The 21,280-nt window shown below is 49.2% G+C and overlaps 1 protein-coding gene across 11 annotated transcripts in view; it reads right to left on the reverse strand.

Annotated features, from left to right (window-relative positions):
- The window catches only part of WT1 (WT1 transcription factor), a 48,197-nt gene extending 42,022 nt beyond the window's left edge, over nt 1-6,175 (reverse strand). For 8 of the 11 annotated variants that reach the window (XM_065881359.1, XM_065881356.1, XM_065881357.1 and 5 more), the window contains exon 1: nt 5,478-6,135. In XM_065881359.1, coding sequence (XP_065737431.1) covers nt 5,478-5,922 — 445 coding nt within the window. In that variant the 5' untranslated portion in view covers nt 5,923-6,135. Of the gene's footprint in view, nt 1-1,566; nt 1,577-5,477 lie in introns of those variants that run through there. The other 3 variants (XM_065881355.1, XM_065881352.1, XM_065881349.1) reach the window with 2 other exon arrangements.
- Between the last annotated feature and the right edge of the window lie 15,105 nt (nt 6,176-21,280).

Consider the following 21,280-nt stretch of genomic DNA (forward strand, 5'->3'; position numbering starts at 1 on the left):
CCCAATTTATTTACGCCCTTGTCTTTCACGGTGTCCGCCGCTTCTGCACCGAACACCTCGCAAGTATGAAAGCCGACAACCGCTCGGCGGAGAAAGTTGTTCTCTCCCCAAAACTGGGCAGCGCGGGCGACCGAAATGAATCTGCTCGCCTGACCCGGCGCTGACTCGCAGCCGTAAATCAGAGGCCCGCGCACCAACTTTCATTTATTACTCGGGGCCAGTTAAACGGCATGGGCTTTAAATGGGGAGAGTAATTACAGAGTAATGTTATCTGTCTGAGGCTGTGCGACCCGACACCATTGACACCCAAGGCCCTCGGGAAAGCTGGTGAGGGGGAAAAAGAAGGGGCCTTTCAAGTTGGGCCCACGGGCCTCGACCCTGCGCCCTCCTCCTTCCTACCTCGGACCCACCTCGCGCCCAGCGGGTCGGACTGTGACCACCATTGCCGGGGCGGACTTCCTCGCGCACCAGTCCAGGAAGCCTGTTTGTTTCAGTGTGCCTGAGACTCTACCTCCCTTTCCCTCCATGGTATGCACTGGTCTTCTGCCTCAGTTTCCCTGCCGAGAAACCGAGGGCAATACCGCCCGTATTCTTCCCCAGCTCTCCGAAAGTGAGGGGGAAAAAAAACCCAAAAACGTGTTAGTTGAGAAACGTAGTCTCCTTCTGTGACTATTGTCACTAAATTACTTTAAACATTTACCCCACTAGCTTCCGCAAAACTGTAGCTGCCTCTGGGGAAAAAGTATCCTCCAGCTAAGATAAAGATCAGTTCTGAGGCCTGAACCCGATGGTGGGGTCCCTGACTATGCGCAGGCTCAGTAGTCTCTGGCCTGAGGTCCTGACCAAGTGACTAATCAGATTGGTCCAGACGCTCACATCGGCTCCCTGCAGGGCCACTGGGCCGGACCCAGTCCCCCCACCCTCAGCCCCGCCTCTGGGCACTGAGCTGAGTCTCCAAACCCCCGCTCAATTCTTGGGAGTGGGATAAGTCAAATGAACCCCATTCCCCCACTCTTGCCCCAGACATGGTCAAGACTCTACAACAGGTGTCCAGTGAAGACTCAGATTGAACAGTGAAAGGTGGCCATTACCCACATCTTTCAAATACACATCTCCCCCCCAAAAGAACAAAACCCGACCTTCTACAGTCCACTTCGGGGAATGTGGTGTGTCAGTGTGGGAGGGAGGGTTTGAACAGGTCTTCATTACCGGATTGTACAGGGCAGTCCAAGTCTCACGCACCAATAGGCGCCACAGGTTGACAACTTGAGAAGCCACCAGCTTTTATAATTTACATGACCCCAGAGGCCTCCATTTCTGGCCTGCTAAGTGGGCAAAGATAACCCCCGCCCCGTTAGCTGTCAGGAGTGGGTGAGCACGCTTGGGCTTCCAGGCACTTCATTTTGGGAGCGGAGGCCAGGCTGTGTTTAAGGCCTACCAGTCTGCTGACAAACGAAATTTGGCTCCAAGCACCCAGTTTTGCAGAGGGAAGGCCGAATTTTCAAAGACCATTTTTTAAATAAAGAGGAGAAACAGAAGCAATAAAGAAGTTGTCTCTAGACGAACCCTTCTCCATTCCTGAGCCGATGAGAAGGCAGTGGCCCGGGCACCGTGCTGTCCTCGGAGGCGGGCTCCGCAACCTTCGGTGCGCGGCTAGGGCCACGGGTTGCGGGCTGCAGCCCCTGCGCCGGCCGCGTCGCCTCCGCGCCCCGCGAGGCTCCCAAGGACCCGTCCCAGACCGGACACCGGACCGCTGGGCAGAGGCTGGCCTCCAACCCCCTCTCGCAGTCCCCCTCCCCGGAGAGGGGATGGGCTTCAGTGAAAGGGCCCTCAGAGAGGAGGGAGAGCTCTTTAAATTAGAAACTTATCGGATGCGGAACTGATCAGAGCGTGCTGTCCCGGGGCCTAGCGCTGAGCCAGGCGCGGAGGGCGCGGGGGCGTAGGCCGGGGGAGGGACAGCTGCCGGCAGAAAGGGGCAGCGTGTTCAAAGGCTCCTTGTACAGGCCTTAGAGGGAGAGGCTCGAGGGGCCAAGGTAGCGCCTTTCCCACGATTAGTCTCGGCCGGGGAAGGGAATGCAACCTTGACCGCGGGGAGAGGCGAGACACGCTGTGCGCCTCTCTCCCCCGCCCGACGCAGCGGAGGAGCCCGGGAACCGCCTGGCCGGGCCAGGCCCCGCGGGAGCTGAGGGATGAAGTGGACAGCAGGCTCAGTCAGGAAGGTGGTCCCAAGGCTGAAAATCATGACTCCGCAGCTGCCGCAGCATACGGGGAAATTTGTCCCGCAACGAAATACCCTCTCCAATGCGACCCAAGGGGGGCGCCCTTGGCCCTAGGGCTGAGCTGGTGTCCCCACGTGACACTAGGGTGGCCCGGTGATAACAAGGCCTCCTGTAGGTATAGGGTGCTGCGCGCCAGCCCGTCTGGGGGAATCGGGCAGACTGTCAAGCAGTCTTTGTCTTCCCTTCCCAAACCCTGCACTTAGCCTAGGGCTATCGAAGTCCTCGCCCTTCTTGTGCCCCGGCAAATACCCCACCCCTCACACAGACTACAGTGGGTTGGGTGCCCATCCAGCAGGGAAGAGAAAATCCATCTCAACAGCGGGGCCTAGATCCCTGGGAAAGGAGGTAGAAATAACCTAGAATGGTCTGGGTTTGAGTCCAAGTTCTGCCACAGAGAGATCTCCTGCACACATTATCTCTTAGAGCCTAGATTTCCTCAACCAAAAATAAGGGGCTCCTCCAGTGTCACGCTGTGAGCTTCCTGCAAAGGCTGAGGCACTTTAATTGTCTTAACATTCGATCCCCAGTGCCTGGCACAGAGTAGGTGCTCAATAAATGTTTCCTGAATTGATATTTAGAAGCAAGATTAGAATACCAGCTATAATATTTAAGCAATTGGAAAAAAACGAGGTGTGATACCTTGGGGTGGGGGGAGGTTCAAGAGTGCCAGCAATTGTCCCCACCCCTGGGCCACTGCTAGGTTGCCCTGCCTGGGGACAGGGATCTCGAAGCTTGATTCCTCTCCGCCTCGGCCTACTGATGGCCATTGCCACACTTTGGGGAAGGAATTGATGCCCTTGCTTTCCCCTGGTTAAGCCTCCTGCCAAGACTCTACATTGCTGGGAGAGCTGCAGGAAGCCCAGAAATCGAGAGAATAAATCTGAAATCTCAGGGCCCCAGGGCCCACTCTGGTTGCCAATGCCAGGGTTGAGGCACAAGTGGCTTCTGACATCCGACCCCAGCTCCCAGCTGCTGACTGAGTCCCAAGGACTGGTCAAGTGTGATCCCTTTATGTTTTGATTACAAGAGAGAACCTAAGCCCGAAGAAGACAGGAACCCGCTTACAGGCTGTGGCCTGGATCTGGGGTCGCCTCTCTACTGGGCTATTTCCCAGGATGGGGAGGGGGGACTCCTTTACCTGCTAGTCGGTCTCCAGCTCCCAAGCCCCTTTTCTCTTTAACATCCTGGGCCTATCCTCTAGAAAAGAACTGGGATTTTTCCTTTAAGCATATTGCCCACTGGCTAGGATGCCCACAGTCTCACTCCTGAGGCTGAGTTGATGAAATTCTTGGCACCAGCACCCTGTAGAAGGATGGACCCAGGGATCCAATCAAAGCCACAGAGTCCAGGTTCCAAAACCCCCAACAGAACCTAGATGGTTTCAAATAAATGATAACGGTAGTATTTTGCACAGGGGGTACTTAGATCAAATAGCTTCTCAGGTGTCTTCAGATAGCAAGCATCCACACAGAGACTCACTCATGTCACACACCTGCCTGCCAGTCTTGCCGTTTCTGGTCCAACCAAGTTTACATGGCTGCTGCCTTCTGTGTTTAGAACCCCTGCGGGGGGAGGGTCGGGGTTCTGCTTCTGTGGCATAGAACTTCAAACCTGAGCCAAACACCAGGTTGCCCATGTTGGCTCTCCTCTTACAGATGGGGAAACTGAGACCTGGAGATTTGCCAGCGGTAACACCAGCCTGCTAATTAGAGGTGGTACGATCAGAGGAAAAGAATCTGTAATAGTCACTGAGCTGTTCCAATACTCCCTGAGTTCGAAACACTAATTTCCTTTAGGAAAGACCTAGAATGGAGGGACCCCATGGATGGGCTTGAGGTTCTTCCACAGAACATGGATCCCAGGTTCCCCGAACGAAAAGAGGAGGGTGGTTTCGGTTTCGCCAGGGCTTCGGGTGGGCTAGGTGCTCAGGGCTGGGGTAAGATACGAACAGCCTAGAAATACGGCTTTAGAATGTGCGTTAGAAGGCAGGAAGAACAGGGCCCTTCTTCTGAGCCTCGGGAGCCGCAGCACCTCCTGCAAACAGTACACACTCTGCTCCTCCTAGCCCACGCATTCTAGAAACATCCCAGTCCCTAGGCCCGAGGGAATTTTTGCTCTAGGAAAAGCATCCACGCCTTTTTTAAAAGCATTTCCTAAAATATCAAATCAACCCGAACTGGTTTAGGTTCCCAACAGCGCACAAGTCTAATTAGAATAAACTTAGAAACGAAAATACAAAGGTTTGGCATGATTGGTTCCGTGCTGGTCCCTGAGAAAGAGAAGTGAGAGGGCGCCGGCGCGGGATGAGAAAACCACCGGCTGTGTCCCTCGATGTACAATGACTGAAAAGGGAAAATAAACCTGTCCTTGTTCTAACCTCCGAGTCTTGCAAAAATTTTTCTCCAGCTAAGTCCCGTGTTCAACGACGAGGATGCGCCAGAGGCGGGCTGGAAGGAAGGCCGACGCTCGGGCCTCATTCCACTGCCTGTGGTAGGACCCGGTCCCGCAGAGATTGGAATCAGATAAACGGGGTTCTCTTCCAGCCCTGGAGCCCGCGTGGCCGCCACCTGAGCTGAAACCCAGGAGAGATCCACTTATACACTACCATGCGCTGGAGCCACAGGCGAACACGGACACGGGTCCAGGAAAGCCACTATTGTCTCTAGCTCATTCATTTACTCATTCTAGTGCTCCAAGGTGCTTACTGTGCCCCCCTTAGGTCTAGAGTGGCTCCTGGACATTTTGGCGTGGCAGAGGCAGCAAAGGCTGCTCACCCTGCGCTGGTCCCACTCTGAATCCAGGGTCTAAAAAGTCCAATGCCTGGCGACAGTTTGGTGGTGCCTTGAGCGACAAAACCTCTTCCCGAGGCAGAGCCAGGCATTGCACCGGTTCCCGCTTCCCACTCCCACGGGGAATAGTTTTAGAATCTCCCGAGGTCCGAGGGGCCCCAGATGACCTCCCGGCTCATGCGAAGAGTCCGGTTCCCCGCTCTGGAGGATGTCAGGGACCCATGCCCTGGACTCCCTCTCCTTGCCCTCCTCTCCCCCAGCTGCTGCTTCTTCTACCCTCACAGTCCTTGGGGAGGCAGCCGAGTAAGAGCTGTGGCCAGGTAAGGGGTAGGACAGGGGAGTGCCCGCGCGCAGCCACAGCCCCGTCGCCACCGCCCCGCATGTAGGGGGCGCTCCCCAGTCTGCTTACCCTGGTTGCGAATAGCGGGCTGGCTCTCGAGGCAGCTGGGCAGGTAGGGCGCGTTGGGGAACATCCTGGCCTGGCCGGACGACGCCTGGCTGGGCGGAGGAGGACCGAAGGGTCCGTAGCGACAGGCTCCAGCCGTGCCGGTGAACTGGCCCGAAAAGTGGACGGTGAAGGCGCTCAAGCACTGCTCCTCGTGCGGCTCCGCGCCACCCCAGCTCGGCTCCTGTTTGATGAACGAGTGAGGCGGCGGCGGCGGGGGTGGTGGCGGCGGAGCAGGCGGCGGCGCAGGACCGCCCAAGGAACCGTAAGCCGAGGCGCCCGGGGGCGCAAAGTCCAGCACCGGCGCCCACTGCGCCGCGCCGCTCACGGGCAGGGCGCAACCGCCGCCACCACCCAGCGAGGGTACCGCCGGCAGCAGCGCGTTCAGGTCCCGCACGTCGGAGCCCATTTGCTGTGGCTCAACCCCGGACGCTCCGCGGCCCCACCGGCTTTGCAGACGCTCGGCGCTCGATTCCGCCGCGCCTAACTTGGCCCAGATGCTTTCCGGACCCTGGATCCCCGGCTGCTCGGTCTGCTGAAGGCACCCAGACCCGGAGCGGAGCGTGTGCTTAGACGCTGGCTCCGGGGCACACGTGGATGCCGGCTCTTGCGGCAGGGGGAAGTCCAGGATCGCGGCGAGGAGGCGGCGGGGCCCCGGCTCCTGGGCTGCAGTCCCGGCTATGGGTGGGTGGGTGGGTGAATGAGTGGGAGGGAGGGCGGGAAGGGGGGAGCGGATAGGCGGTCGAGTTGCGAGAGCCCCCGGGTGTGGGCGCTGCCTTGAACTCCTTACCCCAGCTGCCTGGCTACCCCCAGCTTCCCAAAGCTCAAATAAGAGGGGCCGGCGGCGGGGGAGGAGGAGGAGTCAGGAGTCTCGGCGGCTCCATTCACACCGCAGCCCTAGCAGATTAGGCAGGGCGCTCGACTCCTTGGGGGCGTCCTCGCAGTGGGGGTGGGGGGCGGGCCCGAGGGAGCGTCCCTCTCGGAGACACCCTCCTCTCCTACCCACCACGCGCTCTCCGCAGGCCTGTAGGACACAATCCTCCCCCCACCTCCCCTTCTCGGCCTTCGCGAGTGTGGGCGCCTTGGGGCACTGGCGAGCCTCTCCAGGTGAGCACTGAATGTCCCCTCTGCATCCTTGTGTGATGGGGGTAGGGAAGAGGTTGTTAATCAGGGAGGGCGGGTTGGAGGGAGGGGCAGGGGGCTCCACGAGGGCGGGAACTTCAGGATAACGCAGAGAACTTTACCGGACTTCAAAGAGGCGGCGGCTCTTGCTTCTAGAGCCGTCAGACTGGACTGGTGGTCATAATCTTGGGGTCACTGGGGAGCGGGGTGGCTTTTTGTGGATTCCAGAGGCCAGACTCAGGCGAACGTGGGTCATCTGGAGGTTGCACCATTTGTGATAAACGGGGCGTATATCCACCGTCAGGTAGTTGGCGACACGGTGAGGTTTGCGCCCAGAGAAGGGCGGTTGCCGCCTACCTAAAATCGGTGTCAGCGGCACTTAATCTTCCTTACTCGTGAGGAGTACCTAACTCTTCTACGGGGAAACCGGGAAAACAAAACGGCGGCTAGTTTGGGAGGAAAGAAAACCCTTAGGGAAATGCCCAGATTCCGGTCGTAGAATCCAGGCGCCGAGTTTGGAGGTTAGCGGGTGGGGAAGGTTTAAGATACGAAGTCCTTGGGGCGAGGTTGGCTCTTGGAGCCGCTCCTGCTGAGCTCTGCCTCCACTCACTCCAGTCGGGAGTACCATTCTGCATGCGTAGTGACAGATCAGGAGGCGCAAGCCAGGGTACGCGGACGGAAGAGAGCCTCCAGCGGCCCAAGGTCCAAGGCAGGGTTCTTACTGTTCAGAGCTCCCAGCGCCTGGCATCGCCAAATCAGATTCCTCCCTCCACCCATTCATTCTTTGGGAGCCCCGCGTCCCAGAGCAGGTGCTTGAGGTTTTGTTTTGTTTCTTTTGGTTCTTCCAAAAGAGTCGGCTTCTATCGGGAAACAGACCCTAGGCTAGAAGAGCCGTGAACCTGAATGGGAGTGCGCTTCAGGGGCGCGTGGAAACGCCCAGGAGGCAGCGGCGACGGCGCAGCCTGGGACTGCCAGGAGCGCCGGGCGGGAAGCGGCCTGTTGCCGCCTGGCCTCTGACACGAGGCTGGCCGGGGATGGGGCCCGAAGCTTTTCAGCCAAGCCCATGTGAAGCAACAAAGTAGTTGCAGTTTTATAAAGAAGCCGGATTTACTCACAATTTCTTACGCGTTGGTTTTAGTTAATTTCCACTAAGTAAACGGTAGCCAGGAGTTCTCGCTGCGGACCAGAAGCGTGTGCCAGCTCAAAACCTACACGCTAAGTGCATTTCCCTCCTCTTGGGGTCGCTTGTCTTGGAGGCGCAGGAAACCGTGAGGGCAAAGGTCAGGAACAGGCAGGCTCTACCCGTTTGATCGCCGGACCGCTTTCACGGTGGTGGACACTTCTCTGCGCTACTTTGGTGCCTGACTTTGCGAAGTCTTCACTCAGAAACTTTTTCTTTCTTTTTCTTTTTAAAAAAAGAAGTGAAAAGGCACTCGAGGCCAGCTGCTTCTCCCCTACACTCCCTGTGGGCCGCCCACTCCTCGCCCGCATGTCCCATCTCTAAACCTGCGCGGGGCTCCAGGGCTGGGCAGAGGACAGGCGCTTTTCGTATTTTGGGTGGAGAAAAGCCCAGCGAGATAAAACTTCTCAGGCCAAGTTGTCCCTAGGACGTCCCAGACCACTGTCTCACACCCTTCACTTTTATTTCTACTTCGAAGTCGTTTTTCTTAACTAGGACTCACTCAAGCGCTACGAGGAAAGGCGAGCCCTTTATGAAAGCCCGGGATTTCCACTTCTAAGTGAAAAAGGTCGAGATTGTTTCTTTTTTAATCCTTCTTTGCAATTTTGGGGGGGAGGGTATTTGGAGGAAGGTGGCTTGATTGTGAGCTTTTGCGGTTTTGAATCCCAGATAGGGCAAGGGCTCTTAACTCTCTGAGTTAAAAAAAAATGTTTTTGTTTTTTTTTTTGCCTGGGGGTGGGGTGAGAGGAAAGGAGGGGGCTAGCAAATTTAGCACTCCTCTCTCACCCGCCATTTGTTGCCTGAGAACTCTTTTTTTTTTTTTTAGATGTTGGGGGTAGGAGTTTATTAATTAATTTATTTATTTTTGCTGTGTTGGGTCTGAGTTTCTGTGCGAGGGCTTTCTCTAGTTGTGGCAAGCAGGGGGCCACTCTTCATCGCGGTGCGCGGGCCTCTCACTGTCGCGGCCTCTCTTGTTGCGGAGCACAGGCTCCAGATGCGCAGGCTCAGTAGTTGTAGCTCACGGGCCTAGTTGCTCCGCGGCATGTGGGATCCTCCCAGACCAGGGCTCGAACCCGTGTCCCCTGCATTAGCAGGCAGATCCTCAACCACTGCGCCACCAGGGAAGCCCCCGCCTGAGAACTCTTGAGGGAGGGAAGAGCAGTGGTGCGATCCCCATTTCAACCCTGGGGTACCCCCTCTCCCAGACCTTGTAGTCCGAAGCGGTGGGAGGAGTTCTCTGCAACCCTCAGGGCAGAGAAGTAAATGCTGCGCGCCCGAAGCCGAAGCCAGAGGGCCTCACCCGAGACGAGGTCTTTGAACGCCCCTAGCCCGTGCCTATGCCCGGGAGCCCTGGTGCCCCGGGGCCAACCCTGGGGAACCCGCACACTGCTGCGCTCACGGGGTGCCCTACGCTCCCCACTTGTTCCTCCACTAGGTGACGTTCTCTGCGGGAGCTCTGCAGTTACCCAGGCGGACGCGCCCGCTCTGCTGGCCTCGGTGCCCTGAGCTGGGCAGAGGGGGAGACAGTCTGGCCGGGAAGAAGGTCCAACCTCCGCCCGCCCCAGCAGGTAGAGCGCGCTCTGCTGTACCTCCTGTGGCTCGAGACCGGCCCAAGGTCCCAGGGATCTGAGGGCTGAGGAGAACTGGCCGCTCCTTTCTCTCAATCACCTTCCCACCCCCGATAGCACTGAGACCTGTGGCAGAGGATGTGGTCTGAATCACCGATTGGCAGAGCTGGAAATTAAACTCCTTGTTCTACAGAAAAGGAAACTGAGGCCCAGGCAGAGGGAGGAAAGGCAGCTGTGGAGTGCACTGGTTAAGAGCCAGAGATTGGTGGCCAGAGAAAGGAATCTCAGCTCCACTAGGTAACCAGCAGCTGTGCAACGATGGACGAGCTCCGCAGCCGCTGCGAGTCTCAGTTTCCTTATTGGTCACATGGAATAATGGGATATTAGTACCCACCTCAAGGGGTCCTGAGGATTAGACGGAAGAGAGTGTTGGCCTATGCCCTCAATGTAAGTTACAATTTTTGTTACTATTTTTCAAGGACACGTAACTAATTAGTGGCAAAACCGAGCTGAACCCTGGTCTCTCTGGGCTTAACCCACCACACCTCTGCTTCTTTAGAGCTAATGGAATGGAGAGTAAAGGAAAGGAGGAGGAGAGGCGCTGGAAACCCATGTAGCTTTGTATCACTGGTAAAGTTCATCCTGGCCTGGAAGGGGCTTAATTATTGCAAGCTTTAAAAATGGATGCTGAGTGGGAGGGGGCAGTGAGGTCCTCTATCCCCCGCCCCCCACTTTGACCCCGGCGCCGTCAACTGCATCTGACCGAGAGCCCAGGCCGGCCCTGCAGCCGCGGCCCCAGGGACCAGCGCGTACTCCCGAGCCGCGCTCCGGGCGTCACCCCGCGGGCGCCGACAACTGAATAAACACACCGTAGCGCTGCGATCTGTCAAGGGCTGGGGCCGCCTGCCCGCGCCCGGGGCCGTAGACAGCAAAAAGGAGTGCTGGGCCGCCCGGGAGAAACCTGCGCTCGATTAGCGCCTCGCGCAGAGGCCAGTGTCCGAGCTCCACGCTCCCGACCGCTGCTCCTCTCCTCCCCGCCGCCTCCAGCTCTTAGCATTCTGCCTACCTCGGGCCGCTGGGCAGCCGCTTAGGCTGGTTTCCATCCCCGTGCAGGTGGTAGAAATCCCAGTTTCATTTACCTAAATTAAAAAAAAAAAAGTAAGAGAAGGGCTTTTGGTATAGTCTACCCCCGGCTTCCTCTGTTCGTTTGAAAATTAACTCTACTTTTTGGCCAATCCCCCATCTACGGTTCAAACTCAGTTGGTTTGGGGGCCAGGACCGGTGCGCACTAGCAGGTGCGCAGAGCAAAACTCCCCCTTTCCCCCAGCTCGCAGTGCCTAGAGCGGTCAGGGTTACCCGCCTGTTCTGATGCCACCGCGAGATGGTCCCCGAGCTCCGAGAGAGTCCCCAAAGAAAGGATTGCGCAGCGCTGCCTCTATTATTATACCGTAAATCTTTTTAAATTCTGGAACTAATTATATAGAGGATATGTCTCAATTTGTTCTGCATTAATGCCACAGTGGGGATGGAGGCCGGGCTGTGGCCAGAGCAGATACGCAGGCCCATGAAATTGATGAGCTGAGAGTTGCTTCCAGTCCTGAGCGCACCATCTGGAATTCCAGTCTGAGGTTACAATTAGAACTACTGACCCCAGATTCAACTTTGCAAACAACAGGAGAAAAAAATGGGGAAAAGAAAGAACCAAGAGGAAAAAAAACAAAAAAAACCCACGAACTTATTCTGCACCTGTTAAAAAAAAAAAATCCTCGCACAACCTTAAAATCTTCCCATCTTAGAAGATTCTTTCCAAGTATTTCTTTTGTGTTTTTTAAACCTATAAAAGATAATGGAATATATTTTATAGATTGGATTTTATCTTATCCCCTTTCCCTCTCCCGAGTGCACTCAGCTTAATAGTTGTCAGTTTTTCCTCAGTGTTGGATTTAATTATGTAGGACCAAAACATTCCTCAGTAAATTAGCTTGCTAAATATTGTTCCTTTTGTGATTCTGCCTTTGAGAACCAGCTTAATTACTGAAATCTATCTGGATCTAGGAACTTTTTTTTTCTTTTTGACTGTTGCTCCACCTTAACTGTAATCAGAGATGTTACGCATGTTGTAATTTTATTCGTGTTCTAAATCGGTTGTGCCAGTTTCTTCTTTCTTTAGTTGCATGCTGCTTTATTTTCCTCTCACTTTGACCCCCTGAAGAAAACGAAGGACCAGGCAGTACTGGGGAATCTGTTAAATTTATTAGCATAAATGCTTAGACAAAACGAGATATAAATCATTCAGATGTATTAAGCCATAAAGTATCCCAATGAAGTCAGTCCCTTGCCAGGGTCCTGGTGTATAAATGTTCATATAAAACAAGGTATCAGTATTATCTTTCAAACTGAATATATGTTGTAAAAATATCCAAATGTTAAGTTAGGAATATGGGGGCAGTGGCAGGGCAGGAAGGGAATATTCTTTAGCGCAGTCTATTAGCATTGTAGTGCTCAGAAAGTGTGGCAGAAAGGAAAAATCTGAACAGTTTGCATTTGGAATATTCAGTAAACAGTTTTTTTAAGGATATATTTGACTGGAAGCACAGGAATGAGGAAGGAAGAGATAAATAAAGAACAAAAGTCATTGCTTTCTATAGAATGCATTTTTTTTTCCTCCGAAGGTCAATTTAGCTTCAAAAAAAAAAAAAAATCTGCTCAGAAAAGCACTGGCTCTTCATACAGATAACGGATGAGCCATTAGTGAAGAGCCACCTGGGCCTTCATCTGGTAACCCGGATATGCAGCTGGTCGACAGGAGAAGGATGTGTATTCACTGGAGGTGGACTGGGAGAAGAGGGGTTGGGGGAGTGAGGAAGGGGAATTGCCAGAATTCCTAGCAGAGGTTTACTAAGACAAAAATCAGATAAAATGTTTCAGGAGCAATGGCTCACGTAGCTCATAACTGCAGCTCTCCGTAAATCTTGGCAAATCAGGGCTTTTTTTTTTTTTACCTTTTAGAAATGATTACTCAGAAGCTTTTTTTTTTTTAAATCAAGGAGTCAACCAGAGAAAGGGAATAGTCCCCCTTTTTTTTTCCAGCAGGATCATCTTTACCCTTTCATTTCCATTCATTCATTGGCCATGCAGCAACTATTCATTGGCACGTCCTATGTGCCAGGCATTGTGGCAGGGACAGAGAATACAGCAGCATGGGGACAGGCTCTGCCATGCTCCCATGGATCTTACATTCCAGTAGGAATGACAGACAAACTACAAGAAACAAGTCAGGTGCTTTCAGATAGTTGTTAACTGCTGAAGGAACAAGGAGGTCTGCTGGTCTGAGAATGGCTTAAGGCGAGATGGGGATGGGAACAACATACTACCCTCACTTCATTCCGCCCTCAACCCTCACTGCCACATTTTAATGTGTTTAGTAAGTATCCCACCCTACAGTCGAGATGCAGGGAAAGTTTGAAGGATTTGGAATGCTTGGTCTAGATAAGTCTCTGCCTACAAGGCAGCTGAACTTTTCAGTGGGGCAGCTGTTCAGGTAAAGCTGGATTAAAATTACCAGCACGAGCTGAGTGACTGAAAGTGACTTAAACTCTGAAAAACTTGATTTTCTCCTCTTCAAGGTAACAATAATGGCGCCTATTCAAGTTGCAAGAACTAGATAAGGTAAGGCATGTACATTTTTTACCCCATGGAAAGCACTTAATAAATGGTGGCTGTTATCTATATTAACATACAGTCTGGTTTTGGTTTGGTTTTGGTTTGGTTTGGTTTTTGCTTCTAATTAACTGATGAGTTCTAGACTTAGAGTTGATATTGGTGTGAGTTAAGAAAAGGTTAAAAAAAAAAGTAAAAAAAAAAAAAGAAAAGGTAACAATCTTTGCTCTTTTTGTGTCAGGGAGAAGGGCAGGAAGGGAAGCCCTTTGCACAAGAGTCTGACCTCAAGCAAGGATGTTGCCACCTCAAAGTAAATTGAAATCATTTTGTCCTACGGCCGGGCCCCGAAATGGGAAATACGTGGCTTTTGCTTCAAAATCAACTTCTTTCCTTTCAGTACAGAAGGCTCTAGGCTAACGTCAGCTTGAAAAGTTTAGGATTGCCTTCTTCCTCATAGTCACATTTCAGGTGTGCAGCCAGGTCCAGAATAAAGAATTAAAGAATCCTGGGCTAGCTACAAAAATACCTGGGCTCAAGTCCTGTCTCTGCCAATGACCATGGCCTTGGGGAAATAACTTAAGCTCTTGGTTTTTCATTACCCTTATCTGGAAAAGGAGGAGGATGATAGCAATGAAGTAAAGTGTGCAGAGTGATCTGAAAACTGTAAAGTGCTGGGCAATGCACGGAACCATCAGGATGATCTGTAACATGGGAACTAACAGTGGAAAGGGATACTCTTGGGAGCACTGGGGTACGTGGCTTGCTCTCATGCTTCTTCATTTGTAAAGTGGGCATAGGGCTTTCCTCTTGGGCTTGTGAGAATTAAATGAGATACATGAACAATACTTGGCATAGAGCGTGTGCTACGTGGGTGTTGCTGTTGCTTTTATTGTTACCCTTCTCTGGTCATTTTTCTGGGCTCAGAGGTGGGCCTTAAGTTTTCACACCAACAACTTCTTTTTCTGGAAGCACAGACTAGTATAAATAATTTGGCTTATGGATAAGACGGCTGGGGCTTAAATCCTCCTCAGCTACTTATTTTCTGTATGACTTTGGGTGACTTCCTTATTCTGAGTCTTAATTTTCATAACTGTAAAATGAGGCTAATAATACCTTCACCTCACAGAGTTGTTTTGATAACAAATTAAGACAACAGGTGTAAAGTACCTGCATGGCGCCTGGCATGTAGTCGGAAATCAGTAAATGGTAGTAATTAAAAATTTAATTTGTATAATCAGAGAATATTAGCTGACTTCAAACAACAGATCGGCTATCAAGAACGTGAATTACAGCATGATTCTGGGCACGCAGAGAAACGAATTACCATCTTCTATTAAACTACCCCGTGCCACATTGAAATCTCACTCTTTCATATATGAACAGCTTTGCAATCAAGACATTGACAAGGTTTCCTTTATGACTGTGAGCCTGTTAGGATAGAAGTTAGAATCCTATTTATTTCCACTGGTTTCTTTGCAGAATATCTTGCATATATCAAGGATTTTGGCAATCCCATGCCCTTTCAAAATAAGCAGGAAACTGTTTTCAGCCAATGGAGAGAAAAAGCAGTTTGACTGTCTTCCTGGAGTGGCCACATAGCATTTATTAATAGCTCTGTAAACAGGCTTGAACATAGTATGAGCTGGCTGCTCAACATATTACAAAAGTTTATGGAGAAGTTGCTTAGGAAAAACAAGATAGAGTCATTAGAAATCTGATACTGGTCAACAGTGCATTTATTCCAAGTCTCCATAAATCACAGACAAACGAAACTTCTATTGTGATCACTGTTCCAGATCTAAAGGGTCCCTGTCTCCCCTTTGGTAGAAATTAAATACATTTAAGAACGCCTAAGGTTTTTTCTCTGCCGATACAGAGGCTAATTACAAAATTTTCCAAGAGATAATAAATATCTAACTCTAATCAACAGATTGACACACGATAAATAAGAAGCACATAACTTTGACTATTTAGGGCACGCATTTATCTTTAATTATCCCCAAACTGGGAATAGAGTTAACTGTTGTTATCTGCTATATTTATCTATTTCTAGAGTGACACCACATTTTGATTTTGCCCAGGAAAGCCTCAGTTTAAGCTGTTGTCCCAGCTTAATTATTATTTTCCCTTTATTCCCAAAAGCATCCTAGTTTTGATGGTAAATGATAAGGATTCCATTTGCTTAAATTTTTATTTTATAAAAAAGATTTAAGAAAGCTGTTACAACAAAGGTGAAAGACAAGAGTTAAGTGGAACTAGTGAGAAGGAAAGGTTGGCTTAATATTAGAAATGAAAGGATGAGGATAGCTCCTGTAACTGAACATAAATCTTAGTTCTAAGCTTCCTGATGGCCAAGTCAAAAAGGGAAAATAAAAGTAGTTACATATCTCTCTTTATGCAATAGAAGGAAGAAACCCAGTGTTTCAGAAGAGACAAACTTTTCTAGCACTAAACTTTAAGAGAAACTTACCTCACTGGCTTTTCTGTAAGGGTCATCAGCAATGGTTAGTAACTTCAACAATAATGTTTCAAAAGCTGCAGAGACACTCTGGTGGTTTCTCATTTCAACTCAGTGGTGTAGTATTAAAATTATAGTTCTATAAAGCTTTTTCTAAGAGGGGAGAGGCAATAACATACTCCTATTAAAGTTTTCTGAGGATCTAACCTGATTCAAATTAACCTTCTGTGTTAATTTTCAAAAACTCCCAACTGATAATTTTGAAAAACATCTTTTATTTGTTAATCATCAGATAACTTTGAACACGAACCAAAACACTACTAAAGACCTGACCGTTGTTCTTCAGAATCTGTGATCTGATTTGGGGAGAACTGTAGTGCAGCGGTTAACTGAAGTGATTTGTGCCCACTCCCCCCTGGGGGCGGGGGGTACATCTGGCAATGTCTACAGACATCTGTGATTGTCACAACTCTGTGGGAGTAGGAGGCGGGTGCTACTGGCATCTAGTGGGTGGAGGCCAGGGATGCTTCTGAACAGTCTTTAAAGCACAGGGCAGTCCGCCCCCCGACAACAAAGAATTATCTAGCCTAAAATATCAATCGTGCTGAGGTTGAGAAACCCTTCTCTAGAGTATTATCAGTAGAAGAGACCATTATTTCTAGCTGGGGTAAAAAGGAAAACGTTTCATGGTAGAGGGGCCCTTGAACTAGATTCCCCCACCCCACCCCTGAGGAGCTGGAGGATGCCTCTCCCCAGGCTCAGGAAATGGTGGGAACAGAAACAAGCAGGTAAGAAGAGGTAAGGCGTGTTGTAGGGATGCCATCCACAAAGGGAATTGTGGGTCAACTAACTTAGCTAGAAAAGAGGGAGAATCCATGTGGAGCAAGTAAGAGAGAAAGCCAGAGAATACACGCAAATTTAGGGCAAAGAGTTTCTGTTCTGATGTTATGTTCCAAGATCCCTAAATATTGCTAGCGTTTCTTAAAAACCACACAAATCAAGGCAGCATAAACTTTTATGTTCACAAAGCTCATCTTCGGAATACTGGCTTGGGGTGTGTATAAGGATAGGCACATGTTTTGCTTCCTCTCCCCCACATCATTTTCACCACTTCCATATTAGAGATTCCTTGGAACTCAGTTTTATATATCACATTAAATTTTTAAAAATGGGTGCCTGCTTAAAAATACAACCTATCAAAGCACAGAAAATTCTGAACCGCTGCTGTACTTGATAGAACATTGTAGGAATCGCCATTAAGAAATATTATTCTGACCTAGTTTGCCATGTCACGCTGCAGATTGTCCTTTTCTTGAATCGTGGAACGATTTGTGAGAAAAGACCACGAAGCTGGGTCCCTCGATATTAGCCATCTCACCCCTCAAAGTTCAGCCAGGAGCGGGACAAAACCCTCCTCACTGTGTTGACATGTTTATTTCTGGCGTAAGAAAATATTGCTGTTGCCCAATTTCGTTTTCCAGTCCATTCACTTGCCTGAAGTCATATATTTTATTCTTTCCTTTGATGATCTACAGATAAATTAGCATGATCCACTAAGGTCTGCCAACATATATGCGTTACTGGAGAAATCTGAGATGTTGAAAGATGATTGCACTTTATCGTATCCCAATACTTTCTTCTTAAGGACCAAATAAATAGCATCAGCTAGTTTATATACCTGACATGTTTATTGAAGTATTCCCGCTGAGTACTTCCCATTGTCATGTGTTCTCACACATTGTTTTCACAAATTGTGTTTTGAAAGAAGTCAAGGGAAATTCAGGCCAGAGAAACAAGATGTTATCTTTTGTAAAGGATGAGCCCACTCTAATGGAAGAGGATAATCCATTCAGAGGTTTGGAAAGCCAGTGTCCTCCAGTGGGTGTGATAAATCCACAGGATCTGAATCCAGGATTTTGCACTGGGACCTTGAAGTCGGCAGGAACAATTTAATCGTGTTCCAAATAAACACAGTGTATCATTATTATTATTATTGGAGAAGCATGAACATCTGTTAGGTCAATTTAGCCCCATTTCCTTAAGGCAATTGAATTCACTGAACACAGTTCTAATTATGTCTGTCACAGATAGATCTAAAATGGTTCTGTAATGCCATAACTGCTCCTTGATCATCTCTGTGTTTGAGACCAGGTTTAAAAAAGAAAACAATTCACCTGCTCATCTCAGATGGGTCACTTGCATGGAGAATCCCATAGAGACTTCAGTTACCTTGTGGATTCTATCAACAGAACCACTTTCAACAGATGAGAATATTTGAGACAGCTGGACTTTTTCACGTTGCATGTGCTTTAAGTAATCATTTGGGGCAAGAGGAATCCAAATATCACTTACTAAGTAAGAAGTTCTTCACCATGTCCTTTTCCTAACTCAATATGGTGCCTTCCCAGGTACCACTCATTTCACACAAGATACATAAGATAAATTCTCTCCGAGGCGAAGCAGCAGTTTTGCAGCAGGTTACAGCTGTAAGGGACTTTAAAAAGCTTCTAGTCCTACCCCTTGTTTTTCAGACAAGACATTACATTATTTACCCAAGATTACACAACTAGGTAGTGGCAGAGCTGTCCCTAAAGCAAGGCTGGTGGAGGGTGAGAACCATCTTTGTATAATAGCACTCACTCTTCTACACTTACTGTGTACCTGTTACAGACCCAGCAACTGAATTAGAGATACATAGTCCTTGCTCTCAACTTGCTCACAGTCTGGCTGTGCTGTAGGACTTGGTCACAATGGAAGCAGCATGTGGAATTTGTGCTATAAGAAGTATCCTTGTCTTCTTAAGCCCTCACTTAGACCCAGTCCAAGAATGTTCTGTATGGTGATCAGGGAAACTAAAGGCCACTTCATCAGGTTTTAGAGAGAGGGCCTCTTGTGGCTCTGCAAAATAATTAGCTAACCACAGTATTGTTAATATTAGGAAAGCATCAGTGTACTTTACAGAGGACTCAACAAGATACCTAAGATGCTGACAGCATCTTTTCGCTTGAATTAGTCAATGATGCCTCATAGAGGTTTAGCAACAAGGATACCCCAAGGGGGAGCTCTTCTGGTTTGGAACTGAATTGAAGTGACTGGATGATCAAACCCAAAAGCACAAGCCTCTTTCAGAGCTGCATTTAGTAGTGCGGTCAAAGGGAGATAACCAGAAAGCCACAAAGAAACCATTAATTCTCTCCACGGTATATTTTGTTGTTGCCTTTTTAAGCTGATGAAATCCTGATAGCATTTGGGACGGGGACCGCGGGTGGGGGTGGGAGGATGGAGTGTTACACAATGTGCAAACATCACAGACATTTACCAAAGATCAAGTTCCAAGATGTAAAACAAAATAAAACAAAAAAAGATTTTCTCCTAATTTGAATCCCAAAGGACCTGAAAAGCATTGCAAACGTGTCCAGTAAGGCATCAAAAATCCCAAAGAGTGATCACTCCCTTGGTTGTTTTAATGTATTTTTGTCCACAAATGAGAGAAGTTTTCTAAACTGCTGCACTGGCTTACTTTGAAAGGTCTCTGGAACAAAAGTACTTTGGGTGACCCTAGGATACCTGGCAACAGTAACTAAGGATGTGGATGAGGCTAAGAAAGATAAAAACAGATGATGCACTTTTTGATGTCAGACCTGAAATATTGTATAATTAAAACGGAATAAAATGCTGAAGCTTAGAAACAAAGAAATAATCCCATCAGGGAAGTTAGCAAGCTTATTTAAGAGAATGTTGAATATGATTTCTTTAAAGGGTACTATAAAATCACTCTTATGCTCCCCAGATGGCCCTGTGGGTGACTTCTTTATGTAATTAGATTCAGCACTCCCCCTCCTTCCCTCCTTTTTCCCTCCTCCTTCTCTTCTTTGCATAATAGTTATTATTATCAGCCATTATTTATTAAGTGCCTAGGCGCTCTCATGCATTCTATTTCTCATTTTAATTAGCAGTTATTATCACCATGTGCAAGATGAGAAAATAGATGCCAGTAGGTTTGGGTTGTCCACTGTTGGCCATCTAGAAGGTGGTGAAGCCGGAGCAACAGTCATCATTTCTGTACAATGTAGCTTCTGAATTCTGGAAGGAAGTGACGGGGTTAAACCTCAGGGATCCACTTCGGCCCCAGCCCTTGACAGAGAGCTTATCCTCAGAATCAGACTTATTGTCCTGCCCAGTTATGACAAGATCCACGGGCCAAAGTAAAATCAAACTGCTTCTGCCACAGGATCTGCTTCCACCACAAAGTGTCAACTAAAGTCTAACCCACCCACTTCCTGTTTATATCAAATTCTGGCATACCCTACGTCATACAATGGCTGTGTCCCTGAAATTACTTTTTTTGTTAAATACGTGAATATCATGTCAATGTACTGTGGGGGAGTTACAAAAAGAATGTGCTATTTCAAGGAATCCCAAGGTGATTTTTTTTCTCCCCTGAATAATTCTTCTCTCTCTCCCTCTCTCCAGACTTTTTACATGCCAGGATGGGATGGGGAACAGAGGTGGAATGTAGGAGCACACCCATATTGTGTCTAAATAAAGCAGGAGGCAGCTGTACTGAAGAATCCACTCAGGTTTTTAACAAGGTGGCTCTCAAAAGATCTCAGAGCTAGGCTATTTCTGGTGGTCACAGGAAGAAGGAAGTGCACCTCTATACACCTAGAAGCTCATATGTACATATAGCTGTTTCCGTGAGGGTGCATTCACAAGCTCGCACATGCACATATGCACATTTCTAACATTTACAGGCCTGGGCTTTCTCATTTTTACCTCTACTGAAAAAGCAGCTTCCATTCATACCTCCTCTCCCTTCCACACCCCCCTTCACACAAACAATCCGCAAGTCTTGAGCTAAAGGAGTATTGCAAATTTAGAAAGGAAGATGGTTTCTTAGGGGCAAGTTGGGAACTTCCAATTACACTAAAAGACAGAACTCCGTCAAAGTTGACTTTACGGAGGTTCTCATATGTCGGTAGGAGAGCGGGGTTAAATATCCCAGGCAGGAAGTCAAGCCCTCAAAAGCTAACATAGCTCGGCCTGGCTGAACACCTTAGGAAGATAACCAGGGATCCTCAGCCAGGTATTTGGGATCACAACTCCTCTGAGAAATGCATCGTGGTTTCAGTTTCCCCTTTATCTCTTGCAAAGAACACTGTGATCACCAACAGAAGGATGGTGGGCCGAACTTGGAGCCAGCTGCCAGAGGATGCCCCACCCTGCCCCTTCAGGGTCCGCCCCTAAAAGCAAGAACAGCCCTCTCAACCCAAACCACGCTTCAGGGCTGGGCACGAGGCTTCCCCACTTAGTTCATTTTCCTTGGGCATCCCTTCAGGATTCACAAATGAGGCTTTGAGGCTTATGAGGGTGGCATCCCTGCCCTTTGAGTCATTTGGCCCCTTCGAAGAATGGGCAGCTCTTGGCAGGCTAAGAACGGCACAAGGATAATAATTAATAATAATAACTACCTTTTATTGAGTGCTCGTTAAATGACTGGGACTGCGATACATTTTCTCCTGGATTATTTCCTTTTGATCCTCACAGAAACTCTGGGAGGAAAGTCACATAAACATCCCCATTTTATCTGTGAGGAAAGAGAGGACAAAAGAGCTTGTCATGTGTCCAAAGTCCCACAGGTACAAAGTGGCAGAGCTGGAATACATGTCCAGGTTGATATGATACTGAAACCTTTCATCATAACTGTACTGCCTTCAAGGAGTGAGGGAAACCATCTACTGGTCATCCAGGCATCTGCGTAGGTCAGGGTCCTGCAGGA

The sequence above is a fragment of the Phocoena phocoena genome, chromosome 8 (assembly GCF_963924675.1).
Source record: "Phocoena phocoena chromosome 8, mPhoPho1.1, whole genome shotgun sequence".
In the NCBI taxonomy this organism is placed as follows: Eukaryota; Metazoa; Chordata; class Mammalia; order Artiodactyla; family Phocoenidae; genus Phocoena; species Phocoena phocoena.